The sequence below is a fragment of the Pan troglodytes genome, chromosome 14 (genome assembly GCF_028858775.2).
Source record: "Pan troglodytes isolate AG18354 chromosome 14, NHGRI_mPanTro3-v2.0_pri, whole genome shotgun sequence".
In the NCBI taxonomy this organism is placed as follows: domain Eukaryota; kingdom Metazoa; phylum Chordata; class Mammalia; order Primates; family Hominidae; genus Pan; species Pan troglodytes.
Window position 1 is genome coordinate 106961935 of NC_072412.2, and position 24695 is coordinate 106986629.

Sequence of the window (24695 nt, forward strand, 5' to 3'; positions counted from 1 at the left end):
TCCTGTACAGCCTGGAGAACCATGAGCCAATTAAACCTTTCCTCTTTATAAAATACCCAGTCTCCAAATTGGATAAAGAGTTAAGATCCATTGGTATGCTGTATTCAGGGGACCCATCTCATGTGCAAAGACACACATAGGCTCAAAATAAAGGGATGGAGGAAGACCTACCAAGCAAATGGAAAGAGAAAAAAAAAGCAGGGGTTGCAATCCTAGCCTCTGAGAAAACGGACTTTAAACAAACAAAGATAAAAAAAGACAAAGAATGGCATTACTTAAAGGTAAAGGGATCAATTCAACAAGAAGAGCTAACTATCCTAAATATATATGCACCCAATACAGGAGCACCCAGATTCATAAAACAAGTTCTTAGAGATCCACAAAGAGACTTAGACTCCCACAAAATAATAGTGGGAGAATTTAACACCCCACTGTCAATATTAGACAGATTAACGAGACAGAAAATTAACAAGGATATTCAGGACTTGAACTCAGCTCTGGATCAAGTGGACCTAATGGACATCTATAGAACTCTCAACCCCAAATCAACAGAATATACATTCTTCTCAGTGCGACATGGCACTTATTCTAAAATCAACCACATAATTGGAAGTAAAACACTGCTCAGCAAATGCAAAAGAACTGAACTCATAACCAACAGTCTCTCAGACCACAGTGCAATCAAATTAGAACTCAGGATTAAGAAACTCACTCAAAACAACACAATTACAAGGAAATTGAACAACCTGCTGCTGAATGACTCCTGAGTAAATAATGAAGTTAAGGCACACATCAAGAAGTTCTTTGAAACCAATGAGAACAAAGAGACAACGTACCAGAATATCTGGGAACTAAAGTAGTGTTAAGAAGGAAATTTAGAGTACTAAATGCCCACATCAGAAAGCTAGAAATATCTCAAATGGATACCCTAACATCACAATGAAAAGAACTAGAGAAGCAAGAGCAAATAAATCTAAAAGCTAGCAGAAGACAATAAATAACTAAGATCAGAGCAGAATTGAAGGAGACAGTGACACAAGAAGCCATTCAAAAAATTAATGAATTCAGGAGCTGGTTTTTGAAAAAATTAACAAAATAGATAGATAGACTGCTAGCTAAACTGACAAAGAAGAAAAGAGAGAAGAATCGAATAGACACAATAAAAAATGATAACGGGATATCACCACTGACCCCACAGAAATACAAAATACCATCAGAATACTATAAACACGTCTACCTAAATAAACTAGAAAATCTAGAAGAAATGGATAAATTCCTGGACACACACAGCCTCCCAAGAAGCTGGCTCCCTAAATAAACCAATAACAAGTTCTGAAATTGAGGTAGTAATTAACAGCCTACTAACCAAAAAAAGCCCAGGAACAGACAGATTCACAGCCAAATTCTACCAGAGGTACAAAGAGGAGCTGGTATCATTCCTTCTGAAACTATTCCAAAAGAATTGAAAAGGAGGGACTCCTTCCTAACTCATTTTATGAGGTCAGCATCATCCCAATACGAAAACCTGGCAGAGACACAACAACGACAAAAATAAAACTTCAGGCCAATATCCCTGATGAACATCAATGCAAAAATCCTCAATAAAATACTGGCAAACCGAATCCAACAGCACATCAAAAAGCTTACCCACCACAATCAAGTCAGCTTCATCCCTGAAGTGTAAGGCTGGTTCAGCATACACAAATCAATAAACGTAATTCATCACATAAACAGAACCAGAGACAAAAGCCACATGATTCTCAATAGATGCAGAAAAGGCCTTTGATAAAATTCAACAACTCTTCATGCTAAAAGCTTTCAATAAACTAGGTATTGATGGAACATATCTCAAAATAATAAGTGCTATTTGTGACAAACCCACAGCCAATATCATACTGAATGGGAAAAAGCTGGAAGCATTCTTTTTGAAAACTGGCACAAGACAAGGTTGCCCTCTCTCACCACTCCTATTCAACATAGTATTGGATGTTCTGGCCACAGCAAGAGAAAGAAATAAAGGGTATTTAAATAGGAAGAGAGGAAGTGAAATTTTCTGTTTCCAGATGTCGTGATTCCATAGTTAGAAAACCCCATCATCTCAGCCCGAAAACACCTTAACCTGAGAAGCAACTTCAGCAAATCTCAGGATACAAAATGGATGTGCAAAAATCACAAGTATTCCTATACACCAAAAATACACAAGCAGAGAGCCAAATCATGAATGAACTCCCATTCACAATTGCTACAAAGAGAATAAAATACTTAGGAATACAACTTACAAGGGACGTGAAGGACCTCTTCAAGGAGAACTACAAACCACTGCTCAAGGGAATAAGAGAGGACACAAACAAATGGAAAAACATTCCATCCTCATGGATAGGAAGAATCAATATCATGAAAATGGCCATACTGCCCAAAATAAATTATAGATTCAATGCTATTCCCATCAAACTACCATTGACATTCTTCACAGAATTAGAAAAAAACTACCCTAAATTTCATATGAAACCAAAAAAGAGCCTGTATAACCAAGACAATCCTTAGGAAAAAGAACAAAGCTGGAGGCATCATGTTACCTGACTTCACACTATACTACAAGGCTAGAGTAACCAAAACAGCATGGCACTGGTACCAAAACAGCCATATAGACCAATGGAACAGAACAGAGACCTCAGAAATAACATCACGCATCTACAACCATCTGATCTTTGAAAAACCTGACAAAAACAAGCAGTGGGGAAAGGATTCCCTATTTAATAAATGGTGCTGAGAAAACTTGCTAGCCATGTGCAGAAAACTAAAACTGGACCCCTTATACCTTAGACAAAAATTAAATCGAGATGGATTAAAGACTTAAATGTTAAACCCATAACCATAAAAACCCTAGAAGAAAACTTAGGCAATACCATTCAGGACATAGACATGGACAGTGATTTCATGATGAAAATGCTAAAAGCAATGGCAAGAAAAGCCAAAATAGACAAATGGGATCTAATTAAACTAGAAGTACTAAAGAGCTTATGCACAGCAAAAGAAACTATCATCAGAGTGAACAGGCAACCTACAGAATGGGAGAAAATTTTTGCAATCTACCCATCTGACAAAGGTCTAATATCTACAACCTATAAGAAATGTAAACAAATTTGCAAGAAAAAAGAAACAACCCCATCAAAAAGTGAACAAAGGATATGAACAGACTCTTCTCAAAAGAAGACATTTATGCAGCCAAAAAACATGAAAAAAAGCTCAACACCACTGATCACTAGGGAAATGCAAACCAAAACCACAATGCAGTACCATCTCACGCCAGTCAGAACGGCGATTATTAAAAAGTCAAGAAACAATAAATGCTGGCGAGGATGTGGAGAAATAGGAACGCTTTTACACTGTTGGTAGGAATGTAAATTAGTTCAACCACTGTGGAAGACAATGTGATGATTCATCAAGGATCTAGAACCAGAAATAAAATTTGACCCAGCAATCCCATTACTGGGTATACACCCAAAAGAATATACATCATTCTGCTATAAAGATACATGTACACGTATGTTTATTGCAACACTATTTACAATAGCAAAGACATGGAACCAACCCAAATACCCATCAAGGATAGACTGGACTAAGAAAATGTAGGACATATATACCATGGAATACTATGCAGCCATAAAAAGAAATGAGATCATATCCTTTGCAGGGACATGGATGAAGCTGGAAGCCATCACCTTCAGCAAACTAACACAGGATCAGAAAACCAAACAGCGCATGTTCTCACTCATAAGTGGGAGTTGAACAATGAGAACATACAACACATACTGGGGTCTGTCGGGGGGTGAGGGGCAGGGGGAGGGAGAGCATTAGGACAAATAGCTAATGCGTGCGGGGCTGAAAACATAGATGATGGGTTGACAGGTGCAGCAAACCACCATGGCACACGTATACCTATGTAGCAAACCTGCACATTCTGCCCATGTATCCCACAACTTAAAGTAAAAATTTTTTAAAAAGCAAAAAAGTGAATAAACGGATACAAAGCAGGAAAAAAAGTAGAAAATACTTATTTAACAGGATGGCATTTATTACCCAGAAAGTTCTGAAAAAAATTATTAGGAGATACTTGCTCCCTAGGGTGCTAAAGACTACTTAAAATCAACATTACAAATTACAGAACATGAAAGATACGTGTATCTTGAACTTCGCATAAAACTGATGTCTCTTTATGGTTAAATTTAGACTATAATGTACTTTTGAGGGGGCAATATCACAGCAGTGATGCTGCGTCCTTCTGTGTGCATAAGCACATCATAAAAATTTGTCCTAGCGCAGTTAACGTTTATGATTCACTAGGTTAAAGAGCTCTCTGACAGACTGTCGCACTACAGAGTTAATTATTTTTCTCTTAATTATTAGGTATCTATATGCAGCTGATGTGCATAAACCATCACATTTAATCTGGCAGCTGCCCAACTTTCTTAGGTTTTCTTTGCATATATCTGTCTTTGGTAAATGAAAACTCTCATCTTTGTTTACACGCCAGAAAAACTAGAAAAAGAAACACAGGCTCTTCCACTTACTGAATTTTTGACAACATATTCTTCTTTGGCCAAAAACATTGACATTACTGGTGAGCTTGTTAAAAATTCAGAAACTGAGGCTTTCTTCCAGATCTTCTGAAAAAATAATCTACATTAACACGATCTCCAGTTTATTGCACACATTAAAATTTGAGAGGTACCTTTTAAGTCAATATTTCTTTTCCATCTGAAAAATATACAGAACTCATTCTGTATGATACAAATATAGGACTCAAAAATGTAATAAAAGAAATAAGATACCCAGTCTCAGTTTTTCTTTTTCTCTTTCTTTTTCTTTCTTTCTTTCTCTTTCTTTTCTTTCTCTTTCTCTTTTTCTTTCCTTTCTTTTCTCTTTCTTTCTTTCTCTTTCTTCCTGTCTTCCTCTCTTCCTTTCTCTCTCTCTCTCCTTCCTTCCTTCCTTCGATGGAGTTTCACTCTGTGACCCAGGCTAGAATGCAGTGGCATGATCTCGGCTCACTGCAACCTCCCTCACCTCCCAGCTCCAACGATTCTTGTGCCTCAGCCTCCCAAGTAGCTGGGATCACAGGTGCACAGTACCATTCCCAGCTATTTCTTGTATTTTCAGTAGAGATGGGGTTCCACCATATTGCCCAGGTTGGTCTCGAACTCCTAGTCTCAAGTCATCTGCCCGTCTTGACCTCTCAAAGTGCTGGGATTACAGGCATGAGCCACCGTGCCCTGCCAGTTTCAGGTATTTCTTTATAGCAATGAAAGAATGGATTTACAAACTCCCCAATGATGTGAACACGAAAAGTAAAGTCAGTGAGGGATTTTAAAAGTGCCAATGCCCCTGACGACTCCAACCACACTCAACCACAAAGTACACCAGCCCAATTCAATCTCTAGAAATAAGAACATGTAAGAGTCACTAAATAAATAAAATTGAGATGGTTGTCCGTCCCAGAAAACAAAGACATACCTGCCTCTTTGCAGGAAAGACAGGAGGCTCTAATTACCTCTGGTGCTCCTTGGACATTTCTGGGGAAATAGTCTTAAGGGAAGAGGACAGGCATGCTACCCTTGGGCAGGGCAGTAAGCAGCTAGCTAGAAGACTAACATTTCTTTGAAGACTCAAGGTCTATTTTTTTAAAAAGCCATGTAATTTTGTGTTCTACTCTATAACATATCTTTTGGAGTTTAATTGCAAAACTAAAATTTTAAATGATTGATTTCTAACCTGGCCAATTCTGAGAATCTCAGCCTTGCCTAAAAATACGAATCACAAATGTGGCTTGGAATCAGTATTTTTTACAACTTTTGCCAGGTGATTTTCTTTACCAAAGAGATTTCATCCTAAAAATTAATTTTCAAAATTTACTCGTGGTGCTGCTGCAGTTATGCATACTTATTATGGTTTCTATCATGGGGAAAACCAAGCTGGTTGGGTGGAACCTGAGATACAAAAGTGATAGTAAATATCGATTCTATGGAGGCGGCTACAGTAAACACTATTTGTGAGGGACTGAATAGGTAGAGCTCCTCATTCCACACTCACAGAGGATGTTCAGAAGTTCCAGTGCATGCCTTTAGAATTCAGTCTTAAAATAAGCAATCGTAATTAACCACTTACTCATGTGTCCCACTGAGAACTTGTCTTTTAAGAATAGGCTCCTTGTAACTAAAGGAAAACTAAATATTTTATTCAAACATTTTGGATACACATGTTGAAGGAAGATTATCTCATACACTGAACAAGTTACAACTGAAAGCATAGAAAGCAGTGTGAGGGAGAAATGGGTCTAGTCTTGCTTCTGATACAAGCTGTTTCATCTCAGCCACTTTATTTAACTTTACTCAGCTTCAATTTCCTTGGCTGTAATATACAGTGTAAAAATGGAACATAACTTATCGGGTTGTTATAAGTATTAAGTGAGAAAATAACATACAGCAATTGTTCAATAAAAGTTATTTACCACTAATAATAAGAATCTTATAACCTATAATATTACATTATCTTCTTTTTGGGAAGTAAACATATGATCAAAAGATTGATCAAAATAAGTTACATTTCTTTTAGATCCCCATTCAAACTGCATGGTTTTCTTTTTGTATACTGAAGACTCTCACAAACACTTTTGCTATTCTGGTAAAAATCATGCTGGTATTAATTTTCATCTGAAAGTTTAATTTATTCTGAAATATATTCTTATATTTACTTTATTAATATTATTATCATATGAAAGGCTGGTTTCTGGCACCTCAGGTGGTTCACATCTTGGAGATCAACGTGCAGAACAATTTTAAAAGAGATATATAGATAGTACTAAAAACATATAATATATCACTAGTTTATAGATTTAGATGAAGTCGAATCCCATGAAACATAACATATACATAGGGATAGAAACCAGACTTAATAAAAACTTTAATGTCGAAATTATACTACATATATTATAAACAGTTTATACATATGGATGTGGATCTCTATGTGCCTATAGGTTTATGAATGTAGAATTAAAATACAGAAGTTTCTCAAATGGTAAAACGTACATAGGCTTGGAAGTTAGACTTGAGTTAAAATCCTGGCTTTCTTACTTACCATCTGGACATATTATTTAACCTCCCAGAAATGAAAGGATGGCTTAACATATGGAAATCAATAAACATGATACATTACATAAATAAACCAGGAACAAAAACCATGTTATTATTTCAATAGATGCAGAAAAAGCATTTGGTAAAATTCAACATCTCTTCATTATCAAAACACTAAAAAATTGAGTATAAAAGGGGTATACCTCAAAACAATAAAGACCATATTTGACAACCCCATGGCTACCATCATACCAAAGGCGGAAAAATGGAAAGCCTTTCTGCTAAGATCTGGAACAAGATCAGGACGCCCATTTTCATCAGATTTATTCAACATACTACTGGAAGTTCTAGCCAGAGCAATCAGATAACAGAAAGAAATAAACGACATCCAAATTGGAAAGAAGAAATAAAATTATCCTCATTTGCAGACGACATGATCTTACACTTAGCAAATCCTAAAGACTCCACCAAAAACTGTTAGAAACGATAAGCAAACTCAGTAAATTGCAGGATACAAAACCAACATACAAAAATTAATAGCATTTATATACACCAACAGTGAACAATCTGAAAAATAAATCAAGAAAGCAATGCCATTTACAATATTTATTAAAAAATTTAAAATGCCTAGGAATAATTGTGACTAAACAAGTGAAAGATCTCTACAATGAAAACTATAACACTCTGATGAAAGAAATTGAAGTGGACACAAAAAATGGAAAGATATTAGATGTTCATGAATTGGAAGAATCAATATTGTTAAAATGTCAACACTACCCGAAGCAATCTACAGTTTCAATGCAATCTCTATCAAAATACCAATGACATTCTTCACAGGAATATAAAAAACTATCCTAAAATTTATATTAAAACACAAAAGATTCTGAATAGCCAAAGCAATCTCGTGCAAAAAGAACAAAGCTGGAGGCATCACACTAACTGACTTCAAAATATGCTACAAAGCTATAGCAACCAAACCAGCATGGTACTGGTAAAAAAGCAGAAAATATCCCAATGGAATGGAATAGAGAACCCAGAAATAAATACATGCTTTTACAGCCAATTCATTCTTGACAAAGGTGTCAAGAACATTAAGGAAAGGACAGTCTCTTCAACAAATGGTGCTGGGGGAACTGGATATCCATGTGCAGAAGAATAAAATTATGCTCCTACCTCTCATCATATAAAAATCAAATAATAAAGGATTAAAGACTTAAATCTAAGAACTGAATCTATGAAACTCCTAGAAGAAAACATTGGGTAAATGCTCCAGGACACTGGACTGGGCAAATTTTTGGGGGGGCAAAATCTGAAAAGCACAGGCAACTAAAGCAAAAATAGATAAATGGAATTGCATTAAGCTCAAAACTTCTGCACAGCAAAGGAAACAATCAACAGATTGAAGTGACAGCCCACAGAATAAGGGAAAATGTCTGCAAATGATTCAACTGACAAAGGATTAATAACCAGAATATATAAAGAACTCAAATAACTCAATGGGAAAAATCTAATAATCTGATTAAGAAATGGGCAAAAAATCTGAATAGACATTTCTCAAAAGAAGACACACAAATGGCAAATAGGTATATAAAAATAGTTAACATCACTAATCATCAGGGAAATGCAAATAAAAGCTACAGTGAAATATCATGTCACCCCAAGTTAAAATGGCTTTTATGAAAAAGACAGTGAGTGCTGGTGAGAATGCAGAGAAACAGGAACACTCATACACTGTTGGTGGGAATGCAAATTTTGACAGCCACTGTGAAAAACAGTACGGACTGAAAAAAACCAAACATGGAACAACTCTATGATCCAGCAATTTCACTATTGGGGATATATCCAAAAGGGAGGAAATCTATATATTGAAGAGATAGCAGCACTCACATGTTGACTGCAGCACTATTCCAAATAGCCAAATACAGAATCAACCTAACTGCCCACCAATGGATAAATGGATAAAGAAAATGTGATATGTATATATACACACACACAGTGTAATACTATTCAGCCATAAAAATGAGTGAAATCCTGACGTTTGCAGCTGCATGGACAGAACTTGAGGTCATTATGTTAAAAGAAATAAGCCAAGCACAGAAAGACAAATATCACATGATCTCACTCCTATTTAGGCCCTAAGTAAGTGGATCTTATGAAGATAGAAAGTAGATTGGTTGTTACCAGAGAAGGGGAAGGGTAAAGGCCAGGGTTGGATGAAGAAAGGTTGGTGAATGGGTACAAAAATACAGTCAGATAAAAGAAATAAGACCTAAGCGTTTGATAAATCAGTAGGGTGACTATAGTAAACAGTAATCTATTACATATTTCAAAATAGCTAGTAGAGAATAATTCTAGTGTTCCCAGTATTAAGAAAAATGTTTCAGGTGATGGATATGCCAATTGCCCTGATTTGATTATTATGCCTTACATGAATGTATCGAAATATCATATGTACTCCAAAAATACTTACATCTATTGTGTCAATAAACATATGTAAATAAATAAATACACAGGAATCAAGAAGACGTCATAGACCGTTGCATGAATTTGGGGCAATTATGATTTTACATATTCTACAAAACTGTCTCTTGATAAAGTCCTTAGAAATTAAAAATCAATGTTCTAAATTCCAGTATGTTTCTATTTGTATTTCTTTTTCTTTTAACTTTTATTTTAGATTCAGGGATACATGTGCAGGTTTGTTATATAGGTTAACTGTGTGTCATGCGGGCGTGGCGTACAGATTGTTTGCCACTCAGCTAATAAGCATAGCACCCAATAGGTAGTTTTTCAGTCCTCACCTTCCTCTCACCCTCCACCCTCAGGTAGGCCCCAGTGTCTGTTGTTGCCTTCTTTGTGTCTGTATGTACTCAGTGTTTAGCTCTCATTCATAAGTGAGAACAAGCGGTATTTGGTTTTCTCTTCCTGTGTTAGTTTGCTTAGGATAACGGCCTCCAGCTTCATTCATGTTGCTACAAAGGACATAGTCTCATTCTTTCTCATGGCTGCATAGCATTCCATGAAAAAACCTCTTTATTTTGTCAACAAAATTTATAAGACAATACTTCACTTATTTGCCAAGTACCCTAAAGAATACAAATGACAAATAAATTTTAATTTAGTTAATAAATTTTAATGTATTTATTTTAATAAATTTAAAATGTATTTGGACCAGCAAGAGCAAACTGCAAAAAAATCCAACTTTATATTATCTCTAATTCAACTCTTGGTGATATTTTATAAAATACCAAGTTCTATAAACTTCCCCTGGGCAAGGTGACCATAAAATGCATTGTCTACATTGAGATTCCTTAAAATCGAATAACAGGCTGTTAGTGATTACTTTGAAACAGTAGGGATAAGCCAAGATTGTCCTGGGCATCTGTGATGTGTGATCACCCTACCTCTGGGCTTAAAGCTAGTGGTCCAGCCATCGCGAATATGTTCCTGAGTTCCTGTTTGAATCCTGCTCTCTCTATATTAAACTTTTATATATTTAATGGTTACACTTACTTACCTTAAAGTTTTTCTAATTATCTCACTCTTGGAAATAAGATTTCATTATTTGATACCGAGCTATGAATATGTTTCCCTTCTTTTTCAGGAATGATAATAAGGTGTCAGGTAAGTCTTCATCTTTTCTATTTAACCTGCCAGCTCATTTTTAAACATTCCTGTTCCAGCTTCGGGGAGATTTCTGCCATCACAGTTGGTATTTCACAACACCTGTTTCTGCTACAAGCCATTGCTCTCCTCAACTTTCTTTAGGAAATGAGCTGCTTTGCTTAGTCAAATCTCATTACTCTTTTCATAATTGCCTTAGGTCTCCATTCATTAACAGAGAAGAATCTAAGGCTTTACTAGTACTGCTACTGAAGACATAACTAAGATTTCCTGCTATTGGGCCTTACAAGAACTAAGTTCCATTTAAAAGCAAAACTGTATATATTGTGTTGCTTCTTTACCTTGTTTGCCTCACATATTAAACACAATCAGTTCTGGAGGTCAACTATGAAACCCAAGATATGCAAGTTTCTGGTCTGAAATCTCTGTCATGATTAGGCTACAATACATGCAAATCAATTAGGCAGAACTTGGAACAATTGTTAACAATTTCTCTTAATCGTTTCTCTTAAATGATTAAGAGAAATGAGGTCACGGCAGTAGCTGGTAACACTGATTGCTGAAAACACAGCCATCAGACCTTAGCTTAATATGTGACTCGGAGATGTGTATAATACATTTTTTAAATAATAGTATTTTAATTGACAAATCATAATTGTATTACTTTAATGCAGCACCATGTGATGTTTTGATATATGTATACAAGACATAATGGTTACATCGGGCCAATTAATATATCCATCATATCACTTAACTTTTTTGTGATGATACATTTGAAATTTACTTCCTTAGTTATGTTGAAATATATAACGCATTATTATTGACCATTGTCACCCTGTTGTGCATGGATCTCAAAACTTACTCTTACTGCCTAGCTGAAACTTTGTACCCTTTGATCAGCAACTCCTCATTCCCTTGCAGCCCCATCTCCTTCCCGCCGCAGCCCCTGGTAGCCACCATTGTCCTCTCTACTTCAAGGAATTAACTGGTTAGGATTCCACATATGCGTGAGATCATGCAGTATTGATCTTTCTGTGCCTGGCTTATTTCACTTAGCATAATGTCCTCTAGATTCATTCCTGTTATTCCAAATGACAGAATTTCTCTTTTATTTTTTTATTTTAATATATAAAGTTGTATTTATTCAATGGACTCTGTAGTTGTAGAAAGAAATTCACAACTTAAATCTACCATCCCAGTTTGGGGCCAGCATTCTATTATACATCCTATTACTCTATTACATTGTTTCATCTGAAAGGTATTATCCTGCCTTAATTTCCAATTCAAACCCTCCATTCCTAATTCTAGAGTTTGCTCAAAGGTCATATTCTTTACAAAGACTACAAAACTCACATTTTCTCTCTTTTTTGAGATCTGATAACACTTTCTAACTAATTATTATTATTATTACTAATCAATGCCTAAGGTAATTAATCTTTGGCTGCCTCAAGTGTGAGCTCCTCCAGGACATGACCTATTTTTTTCTTCCTCTTTTATCCCTAGTGCTTAATTCCATGTCCCATGCATTCTAGGTCTTAAAGCTTTTATGCTTAATAAATATTAAACTAATGAGCTGGGATTCTGGAAATCTAAATATGGAGTAAAAATCAACTCTAATTGTGCAGGATTGAAACAAAACTATATAAATTGGTTTATCTTATTTTCTGTGTATATGTTGAAGGTTACATGTACATTTTCAAAAGTAGATACTGATTTAAAAGGTGAGATCATAAATATAGATGTGAAAAATCATCTTTATATGTAAAAACAATAATTTTATTTTAGGTTTCAGCTTCTTTGGCAGTTCATTATGGTCTTCAGAATAAAGTGCCAACTTGTAAGCATGGTGGTGTCTTGATGTGGCGTCTCCTATTTCTCTGCTTTCACGGTTTGTCTTTTCCCTATGATGCTCCTTTCACTTTGAATGTTCTTACACAGGGAATTCTTTTTTTGACTTTTAAAAATTTATTTTATTTTATTTTATTATTATTATACTTTCAGTTTTAGGGTACATGTGCACAATGTGCAGGTTAGTTACATATGTATACATGTGCCATGCTGGTGTGCTGCACCCATTAACTCATCATTTAGCATTAGGTATATCTCCTAATGCTATCCCTGCCCCCTCCCCCCACCCCACAACAGGCCCCGGTGTGTGATGTTCCCCTTCCTGTGTCCATGTGTTCTCATTGTTCACTTCCCACCTATGAGTGAGAATATGCGGTGTTTGATTTTTTGTTCTTGCAATAGTTTACTGAGAATGATGATTTCCAATTTCATCCACGTCCCTACAAAGGACATGAACTCATCATTTTTTATGGCTGCATAGTATTCCATGGTGTATATGTGCCACATTTTCTTAATCCAGTCTATCATTGTTGGACATTTGGGTTGGTTCCAAGTCTTTGCTATTGTGAATAGTGCTGCAATAAACCTACGTGTGCATGTGTCTTTATAGCAGCAAAAAAAGTCATAGTTTAGAGGCTACAAAAGGAAACAAAAAAGTTTAAAAATTTTCAAATCAATTAACATTTTCTGTTTTATTTTGAGTTTGGATATTTCTTGAGTCTCTAAGAGTAAAACTACATTTATGTCTGGGCTAATAGTAACGGTAAAATGGTGCTGACAGTTTTTCTGCTTATGTGTGGGGCTTTAAAATGCAGTAATATTGAACTGAATTTTTTTTAAAAAATAAGGCTGGACATGGTGGCTCAGGCCTTTAATCCCAGCACTTTGGGAGGCTGAGGCAGGCAGATCTCTTGAGGTCAGGAGTGCAAGACCAGCCTGGCCAACATGATGAAGCCCTGTCTCTGCTAAAAATACAAAAATTACCCGGGTGTGGTGGCACACGCCTGTAGTCCCAGCTACTTGGGGGGCTGAAGCAGGAGAATCTCTTGAACCTGGGAGATGGATGTTTCAGTAAGCTGAGATCATGCCACTGCACTCCAGCCTGGGTGTCAGAGTGAGAGTCTGTCTCAAAAAAACAACAACAAAAAAGATATTATTGATAGATTCTTGAAATGAATCATCAAAGCTATAACAGTTGTGATTATGAGCAACATTACTACCATGTGGCTAGTTAAGCATTTTCTTCTCAAATAGTAAACAAAGAGTCACATAAAAAGAAGACAAAATAAATGTGTGTGTGTGTGTGTGTGTGTGTGTGTGTGTATGCTACTAGGCAGGTTTTATACATATGGGAAAGAGAAAAATGCAGCCATTTCACCGTAATGGCTATGTCTCAGGTAACTAAGCATTCTGTCAACATTTATGAAATTTTTCATGGTGAACTTCATTTTTAGGATAAAGTAATGAGCTGGAGCTAATATTTAGATCACAAGGCATGTTTTCATGCATTTTTTCAGTATCATTCTTTTCTTGGTACCAAATACAGCGTGGAACTAGCAAAGAATACTTACTGAAGCAACTCTAGGGTCATGAGTTCAGAAGACATTCGTGTATCTGTTCTCAATTTCTGTGATCATTTATGTGCCAATATGAGCTTTCGTTTGCCAGCATAATGCCTGATCTTCTAGCTGCATTTACAAGTTTTATAACTCTCACATTCTGACTTGGTTTTAATAAAACAGTAATTTGAAGCCAGCCTCTGTACCCACTGCAGTACTACACAGCTGCTTTCTTATCCAGAAGATTTCCCTGTTCTTCATCTCCATATTGATTGTCTCCAACCCACACAATATCTTTTTCCATTTTCATATTCACTCATAGAACAATCTAGGCATATTCTACAGCCTACATACACTAAAAAAAATAAATCCAACTACCTACAGATTTTCTTCCATGCATTTGTCTCTTCCCTCACCCACACAGTCAACTCCCTTACTCACCACTTGCTTCAATTTTCTTACTCCATATATGAACTAATTCACTGCTTCTTTCTGCTTAAACTTTGTTTTTCTATTTTTTAGGCATTTCTCCTTTCCTGCTTTTAACAACTTACTTTTCTCTGTTTCTTTTTTATTTCATCTTCTTTATCAATTTGTCATCATGTTAATATTATCTGTCTAAATAGAATATGTTCTCAACCATGCCTTCAATAAATAGTTACTAATTATTTATTCTGTGTTAGAATACTAGGTAGTAAGGATAAAAAGATGACTATAACACAATATCCTCTTCCCCTTTCTCATACATGTCCTCAAGGACCTTAGACAAAAATAGAAAAAAAAATAGCTATGGATGTGAGTCCTGGTTATGGCAAGATGGACTACACCAAATTCAACTCCTTCCACTACAAACAAATAGATAGCATTAAAAACTCCGCATTTAGGCTCACAATAAAAAAAACTGCATTCCAAAATGTCAAAACATAAGAAGGAAAGCAGTAAATGAGTAGGAACAGAAGGAACATGAGTTGACATAGTGTTATGAATGGGAGCTAATGCCTGGGTTTTAATGCCCACATGAGGCGGAAGACCAGGTCTTGAGCCCATGTAAAGCTGAAAGCTGGAAATATGACCCCATGTGTAAAGCCAGATTGTAATTTGAAAGACTTTCAGAGTGTGATATTGGCAAAGAGATAGTCCAATAGACCAGTGAAGCACAACAGAGCCCCATAGGAACAGACCCATGTATAGACAGGGAATTAGTGAATGAGACAGGTGAAACTAAACTCAGTGGGTAATAGTACACAATAAATAGTGCAGGCACAATTGCTTAACCATATGAAAAATTAGATTTCTACTTCACACTGAGACATTTTAAGCAGTTTCAGTAGGTGTAACTGACATAACATAAACTGCACATACAAAAGTGTAGAGTTTGATAAGTTTTGGCACATGTACAGAAGCACAGTCAAGATAATGAACATGTCAATAAACCCCAAAGGTTTCTTGAGGCCCCTTTGTAATCCCTTAATTCCCACCACCACCTTTATCACTAGGCAACTGCTGATTTCTTTTCTATCATTAAAGATGTTTGCATTTTCTAGAATTTTATGTAAATGGAATAATAGAACATGTCCTCTTTTTAAATCTGGCTTTATTCAGTCATCATAATTATTTTGAGATTTATCCAAGATGCTGTATACATCAATAGTTCATTATTTGTTATTATTAAACAGCATTTATTATATGGATATACCATCATTAGTTTATCTATCTGTTGATGGAAATTTGGGTTGTCACCAGTTTGGAGTACTATGAATAAAGTTGCTGCAGGCATTCATGTGTAAATCTTTCTATGGACATACATTTTTATTTATTTTGGTTAAATACCTGGAGTGGAATAAATGAGATGTGGCAGGTGCCTGTTCAACTTTTTTTCTTTCTTTCATTTTTACTTCTTAGAGACTGGGTCTCACTCTATCACCCAGGCTGGAGTGCAGTGATGCAATCATAGCTCACTCTAGTCTCAAACTCCTGGGCTCAAGTGATCATCCCACCTCAGTCTCCCAAAGTGCTGAGATTACAGGTGTGTGCCACTGTACCCAGCTTGATCAACTCTTTTATTTTTATTTTTTTAAAAACTGCCAAACTGTGTTTTGAAGTGTTTTGAAGGAGTTGTAATATTTGCTGTAAAGTTGTGATATTTGTACCATCCTCTATTCCCCCAAAATAGCTTATAGGAGTTAGTTGCTTCGCGTTGTTAATGTTGTATGCCACGCACTGATGCAGAGGACAAAATAAATTTGGTAGGCACCACTTGATTCACTTCACCTATTTAAAAAACATACAAAATCTCCAAGGTTTTGACAGTGGAATGAGAGTTGCTGATTAGAGCATCTGACCAGTTGGTCCACACTCTCTTACTACTGAGTTTCTTCTTCATTTACGCTCTTAGTACTGGGCTTAATTTCATCACCACCAGGCTGGGCTCAGGATTGTGCAGCCCATGCTCTAAAACTAAGAATTTGTCATGTGCTCCCTTTTACTGTCAATCCAGGAATGGTCTAAAGTACACGTAAGTAATTGTGGGAACAAATCAATTGATTAATAAGGTAAAAGATGATTAAATAAATTATTTTAGAGTTACACATTACTTTAGAGTTATGATTATTGAAAAATTTGAAACGTCATGTTCTTGACCCATCATATACCCTGGCATCCCGAAGCTAATTAGGAAAAAAATTCAAAATTCATGATGATAAAAAGGTCAGCCCATCTGAAAGATACAATGACACGTTATGCGCCTAATTAAAGTTGAAAATTATAGAAAGCAAAAACTGACAAAAATAAGAGAGACTGAAAATTTCTGTCATGTCTAGAAAATTGAATAGTGCTCTCTCAGCAATTGCTAGAACAACCCTGATTTTAAAAACCAAGAAGGATAGAAATACCCAGAACAAATTATCAGCCAACTTGACTTTGGTGACATTTATAGATATTATACTCAAAAACTGCAGATTTCACTTTTTTCTTTTCAAATTCTCATGGAATTTTCACCAATTCAGACCATATACTGGTCCTTAAAATGATTCCTAATGAATTTCAAAAGGCTGAAATTTCACAGGGACTATTGTCTGACCACAACAGAATAAAATTATGCACCCAAATAACATTTTTAGAAAATCTCATCCTTCTAAAAATGCACTTCTAAATAACCTACAGGTCAAAGGAGAAATCACATATATTAGAAAATATTTGAATTGAATAATAATAAAAATACAACATATCAACATTTTGGAAATGCAGCTAAAACAGTGCTTAGAGGCTAAAACAGTGCTTAGAGGAAAATTATATTTTTAAATTATTGTATTAGAAAAATGTTAAAAGATGTCTATATACCTTCATTTTATGAAAGATGAAAAAGAAAACAAAAACTAAAAAGCAGAAATAAGGAAATAATGAAGATAAAAAATCAACATGAAAAACAGACTAACAATAGAGAACATTAAATAGGGCAAAGATTCTTGTGTGTGTGTGAAAAGATTAATACAATTGAGAAGACATAAAAAAACGGAGAGAAAGGTACAAATTATCAATGTCAGGAAAAAATGGCTTATTACCACTATTCTACAGATGTTAAAAAGATAATCAGACATTCAAAAGATAATCAGAGGGCATTTGTACAAACATTATGCAATATTGACAAACTATAAAAATAGGTAAGCTCTTTGAAAAGCAAAATTTACCAACTTAACAGAACAAGAAAGATAACAACTCCATAGCTCTGTCAGTTGAATACATTTAATTTGTAATGAAAAACGTTCTCACAAAGAAAATTTCAGGCCCTGAGTTTTACTCATGAATTCTATCAAACATTTAAGAAAGAAAGAATATGAATCTTATATTATCCCTTGGAAACATGTTCCACTTGTTTTATGAGGACAGCATTACCCGGATTTCAAAACCCGGTAAAGATATTTCAATTTAAAAAACCTAAAAATAATGCTCCTTGTGAACAAAGATGCAATAATTTGTAACAAAAACATTAGCAAATCAAATCTTCCAATGTATAAAGAGGAATACAATATGACCAAATTAGCAATATACCAGAAATGCAAGATTGGTTTCTATTTAAAAAGTCAATCGTGTAATTCATTACATTAACAGAACAAAACGGAAAAGCACTGGACAAAATTTAGCATACATCAATGATCAAAAACTCTTGGCACTATAGGAATTAAAGGTAACTTCCTCACTTTGAAAACTCTACAGCTCACATCCCACTTAACGGAAATACTGAGAGCTTCTCCTAAGATACCGATGTCCATTCCAACCACTAAGTTAAGACTACATCTTGACCTGTACCTCATAAGAAATACACAAATTAATTTGAGGAGGATCATTATTTTCAGGAAGTTCCTCATAAGAAATACACAAGTTAATTTGAGAAGGATCATAATTTTCAGGAAGTAGAATAATAAATGCAATAACTTACTCTCTGGATTTAATTCTGACAGAAAAAGGAAATAGTTCCCTCAAGACATATATAATAAATATGTAAAGATTTTTATATTCACCAAAATCTCAATAAAGTGGTTAAAGTAGAGACATAATTTCAATAATAGGGGAAAATAATAATATGTCCAGAAAATGGTTATCAAAAAGTTATTTTCCAAGGCTATTTTGAACAATAATAATGAAGATTGGGAGTGGGGTTAGTAGCAACAGTATTTTTCTTTTAAAAATAATTTTGAATAGATTATTCACTCACATCATGCAAAAATAAAAGTTATATTAAAAAACAAGAAAAAATGAGATCTTTACTTCAACATAATACTATGGATAATCAAGGAAGGCATGGTATCTGTCCACACTTCTGTGAACCTAAGGTAAATTTCTTTCTTTCTTTTTTTTTGAGACGGAGTCTTGCTCTGTGGTCCAGGCTGGAGTGCAGTGGCGCGATCTCAGCTCACTGCAACCTCCGCCTTCTGGATTCAAGCAATTCTCTTGTCTCAGCCTCCCGATCACAGGTGCCTCCTGGCATTACAGGTGCCTGTGCCACCATGCCCGGCTAATTTTCATATTTTTAGTAGAGAGGGGTTTCACCGTATTGGTCAGGCTGGTCTGGAACTCCTGACCTTAGGTTATCTACCCTCCTCAGCCTCCTAAAGTGCTGAGATTACAGGTGTGAGCCACAGTGCACAGCCCCCTCTGGTAAATTTCTAAGTAGGTATGAGGCGCATGCCTTCTAAATAAAAATAAAATTAATTAAGGCCTCGACTAATAGATTATGCTTTACTGTTTAACATTTAACCAGTGAAATTATACTGATGTTTTGAAGTTACTGAATTCATTCATATTTTCTTAGAAACTTGCACATGCCTCCTGGTCTGAAAACATGTAGAAACAAAATCTCTACCTTTTTGGAGTTGACATTCTTTGGGGTGGTGCAACAGCAAACAACTAAATTCACTTTTAGTTTTTAGAACATTATATAAGTATTAAGAGTTGCATAATATACATATACTGTTTGTGCATGAATTAGAAATTCAATTATTAAATTTATTTCTGTGAGAGACTAATAAATGACCATTATAAATGTGAAATAAACTCAGAATTAATTTAGTTACTTTGTCAGTAAAATAACATAGCCATGAGTTAGTCATAGATGTTTTCCTTTCATACTCTTACAAGTTTAAATTTTGGTCTTCTTTATTGCTCTTTCCTTTTTTTTTAACCATGTTATCTCTATTTTGGAGGATACACTTATGCCTACCACCTCAGCATGTAAGCGTGTTTACATATCTCTTTATGACAACAAAATAATGACAGCTGGCATACAGTGAATGCCTTTACTATGTGCTGGTTACTTTGCTTGTCTTTACATTCATTCCCTCATTTGCTCTTCCTGATGCCTCTAGAAAGTATGTCCTGTTATTAATCTACTTCATTGAGGAGTAACCTAAATAATTTATGCAAACTCATACAATAAAGTGTTGGAATTGAGCCAAGCTTATCATGATGTCTATACTCATGGAGATATTCACTTATTTGTGGTTTATTTACTTTGTATATATACAAGCATACAGACTTTATGAAAAAGAAATCCTCCAACTGCAGAAAACACAACATAACCCTTTCAATATTTTTAAACTCAATGATCCTTATATACCCAATTGGTTTGTAAGTAGATATTGATATATTAAAAATATTTTGAAGATGAATGGCTGCTTGTAATCTCTTTTTGAATTTTACAAAGTGCTTTAAATCTAATTTCTATGATTTGAATCAAGATTTTTCAATCGGTAATTTATGGATGAGTTCTTCATTTATAAATAGACAAATTCCTATGTGAAGATTTGAATACAAGGTATAAAATCAATTGTATTATCCCCAATCCCTGCTGCCCTGAAATCTGGCATTGTCATATCTGTTGCACTTCTGGGTTGTGCTTGGAACCCCAAACTCTATATCTAGCTAACACCTAATGGGACACTTCTGGACCATCCAGGGGCCAACATCCCACTCTGCTCTCTCCTGCCATCACATCCCTGAAGTTGTATATTAACAATGATCAGCCAAGTAGAAGAGGCAGGTGCTCTATTGCATAATACATAATAGGTAATTAAAGTACATACATTGTATCTTACCCACCAACCCTACAACAGACAAATGCAACAGATAATAGTGTTTAGTCTAGAAATGATGTTATAATCATTTAGGAAACTATTTTAGGGAATGATGACAAAAGTAAATAATAATAAAAATGAGCTTTTTTTCCCGAATATGTAACTCATTCTAATATGAAAAGCTTCCACAGTGAAGCTTTAGGTTTATGTTATTATGTTAGCACACTCCCCATTTTGCCACACTAAGGTTTCTAAATGTACACTTTGCATTTGCTTAATCTACTTTTCCACCAGGTTACATTTTCCAATCTGTCTTGTCTTGAATACTTGTCTTTAAAAATTGGACAAAACAAAAATTAGTCAGGCATGGTGGTGCACGCCTGTAGTCCCAGCTACTCGGGAGGCAGGCAGGAGAAACGCTTGAACCCGGGACACAGAGGTTGCAGTGAACCGAGATCGTGCCACTGCACCCCAGCCTCATGACAGAGCGAGACTCCATCTCAAAAATAAAATAAAATAAAATAAAAATTGGACAAAAACAATACCGAGGAAGCAGAGACACAGAACAAAGAGGGCATAAGCACTGTTTGAAAAATCTGACACAGAGGTTATTCTCATGAAAATTACAGAGATATCTTTGTTAATCAACTAGATTAAAATGCAGTTAATAGATTAACTTACCCTGGTTTTGTGTCGTTTACAACACAGTGATAAGTAAATGTTCCAAACATCTGAACTCCTAAAATTCCATAAAGAAGTAGAAAGAAAAGTAGAAAAATGGAAACACTCCATATTTGTTCTCCGGATCGCCTAGGGAAACAAAAGTAGGTAAAGTACATAAAACTTACAAAAAACTTCATAAACTTTTCCTCTTAACTTATTGTAAAGCAGTGCTCACTTTAAAATATTTGTAATTCTGGTCCTTGGCAGTTCAAATCGGAAATAAATCCGGAATGCTCGGATCATAATCAGTGGCCGTGGAATCCTCAACATGCCCCAAGGTGACATCTGATCAACTATATCAGCAATTTCAAACACCTACAATTAAAAGATGGGTAAATGAGGTTGGATTTTCCCTTAGCATTGCTTATAGTCATGGAACATACAGATGTTAGCAGCATAAGTAGGTGCACCTCTACTCTGAATTTAGCCGTACATTATTTTCCACCAAAATCCACTTTCTTTTGAGTATATTTTGAAGCTATAGCTATCTTAACAGAAACAAATACATAAACTAATAAGAACAACATTAATCTTGTTCATTTCCTGTCTCGTTCGTTAAGACAGTTTTTAGTTACAAGAAGTGCCAACTTAGAATATATAGTAAGTATGCTGTCTTTCTTGTTAATAACGTTCTTTAGTGGAGGCTTTTGAATATCTAGAAAATAAAGTAATAGAGAAAGGGTTAAAATATTAAAAAAGAATTGCACTATTTACTAACAGGCAAAATAATAATTTGAAATGTTTGTCAATCACATAATAGTTATTAAATGGAAAAGAACACATTAATGTGAGAAACAATTCAACCTGACAAAGCTGATTAAAAAAATATATGAGCGATGAAATTAAATTGTGGGAGAGGTGAACTTTACAAAAATATGAAAGGAAAGCTTATCAACAAACACTATGATGAGTTGGCAGAATGGGCTGTGAAGTTTTGAATTCTGAATTTTTAAATAAAGAATAGATGACTGAACTCTAGAGACCTGTACAACATTGTACCTATAGTTAACAATAATTTATTGTACAATTAAAATTCATTAAAACAGTAGATTTCATGTTAGGCATTCTTACCACAATCAAATCAAAACAGATCAAATCAAATCAATAGAATATAGTAACTTTAGTTGAATTAAAAGGCAAAATCATGTCTGAATGAATGCACAGAAATTAATTCTACTTATTTTCCAATCAAATCTGTCCTGTAAGTCTTTTTAATGTACGTTCCCCATCACTTATAATAAAGCATTTAATATTTGCAATATAGTATTTTATGTTGGCTAATACCTATCCAAATATGGGGAGACTAGACTTTAAATTTTTAAGTTCAATTTTTTATTTACAAATACAGAAATATTACTCCACATTGTTTCCTTCATTTCAGGGAATATATTTTATATCTGATTAACAGCTAATAATTTTCTATAGTATTGATTTTTGTTTCTGATTGAGAAATAATTCACAAACATAACTGACAATAATTAAGATATTACAGCTATTGACTTTTCTAACAATAAAATGTTTGAGGTGATATAAAATTGCTAATTATGCAGATTTGATCATTACACCTTGTATACATCAAATATCACTCAGTCCCCCATAAATACATACAAGTATTACGTATCAATTAAAATTAATTTTTCAAATTTCAAATATGTCAGAGTAAACAGATTAATCACATCTGTTAAAATAAAAATAAAATAAAATGTTGTAGGCAATTACACAATCACATTTGATATATATTTTGTCATATTTCTATTTAGACTTTTAATGCAAAATAATTCCCATTTTGGAGAATACCCGCTTGTAATTTAAAAAATATTTAATTACCTGTAGCACCAAAGAAACCCAAAGGCAAAAGACCATAAATCCATCAAAAACACACCAGCGATCTTTCACATAGGAACTATCCCCCTAAAAATAAATTTTACATGGCATTATTAGGCAAAGCAAATATTTTAAAGAACAATCTGTGGAGGAAAATGTCAAATATTATTTCAATAAAAGCTATCTACAATTTTTGTATCATAATAGAACAGACTTTCACAAGGAATAAGTTTAGCATTTTAAGTAGCATTACTTATAAGAAAAATAATTTATAAAAGACAAGCAACTTTGCAGGTAAAATATTTAATTCATGCAAAGGGAAAATATCACTATTTTTTTTTCTCAGCCACACAAATTCTAACACTTAAAGAACCAGAAGCCATTGTTCCAAATATGCTATGTAGGTCCTAAGCCAGCTCCCTGCCTACAAGAACCAAGAGCGCACTGTGGTCAACAGGAAGGTCTTTAAAACTGCTAGGTTTAGCACCGTTAGTAGGAAAACTAACAAGGCATTCACTTCAAGCTGATTAAAAAGTGAAGAAGAAAAAAAGCTCATCATCACTGGTCATTAGAGAAATGCAAATCAAAACCACAATGAGATACCATCTCACGCCAGTTTAATGGTGATCATTAAAAAGTCAGGAAACAACAGATGCTGGAGAGGATGTAGAGAACTAGGAACACTTTTACACTGTTGGTGGGAGTGTAAATTAGTTCAACCATTGTGAAAGACAGTGTGGCGATTCCTCAAGGATCTAGAACCAGAAATACCATTTGACCTAGCAATCCCATTACTGGATATATACCCAAAGGATTATAAATCATTCTAGTATAAGGACACATTCACACGTATGTTTATTGCAGCACTATTCACAATAGCAAAGACTTGGAATCAATCCAAATGCCCATCAATGATAAACTGGATAAAGAAAATGTGGCCCAATATACTATGGAATACTATGCAGCCATAAAAAAGGATGAGTTCATGTTTCTTGAAGGGACATGGATGAAGCTGGAAACCATCACTCTCAGCCAAACTAACACAGGAACAGAAAACCAAACACTGCATGTTCTCACTCATAAGTGGGAGTTGAACAATGAGAACATATGGACACAGGGAGGGGAACATCACACACGGGCCTGTCAAGAGGTGGGGGGCTAGGAGAGGGATAGCATTAGGAGAAACACCTAACGTAGATGACAGGTTGGTGGTGCAGCAAACCACCATGGCACGTGTATACCTGTGTAACAAAACTGCACATTCTGCAAATTTTTTATAATAATAAAAAAAGACCCAACTATCCTAACTATATACGCACTTTACACAGGAACACCCGAATTTATAAAGCAAGTTCTTAGAGATGTTCAAAGAGACTTACAGTTCTGCATAGTAATAATGGGAGATTTCAACACCTTGACAG

General features: G+C 34.9%; 1 protein-coding gene across 7 annotated transcripts in view; it reads right to left on the reverse strand.

The window, feature by feature from the left end:
- NALCN (sodium leak channel, non-selective) overlaps nucleotides 1–24695 on the reverse strand; it is a 363838-nt gene that overhangs the window by 302997 nt on the left and 36146 nt on the right. For all 7 annotated transcript variants that reach the window (XM_024348325.3, XM_001149573.6, XM_009427188.5 and 4 more), the window contains exons 4-6: nucleotides 23278–23361; nucleotides 21626–21765; nucleotides 21409–21537 (exon numbers count right to left, since the gene is read on the reverse strand). In XM_024348325.3, coding sequence (XP_024204093.1) covers nucleotides 21409–21537; nucleotides 21626–21765; nucleotides 23278–23361 — 353 coding nt within the window. The remainder of the gene's footprint in view (nucleotides 1–21408; nucleotides 21538–21625; nucleotides 21766–23277; nucleotides 23362–24695) is intronic.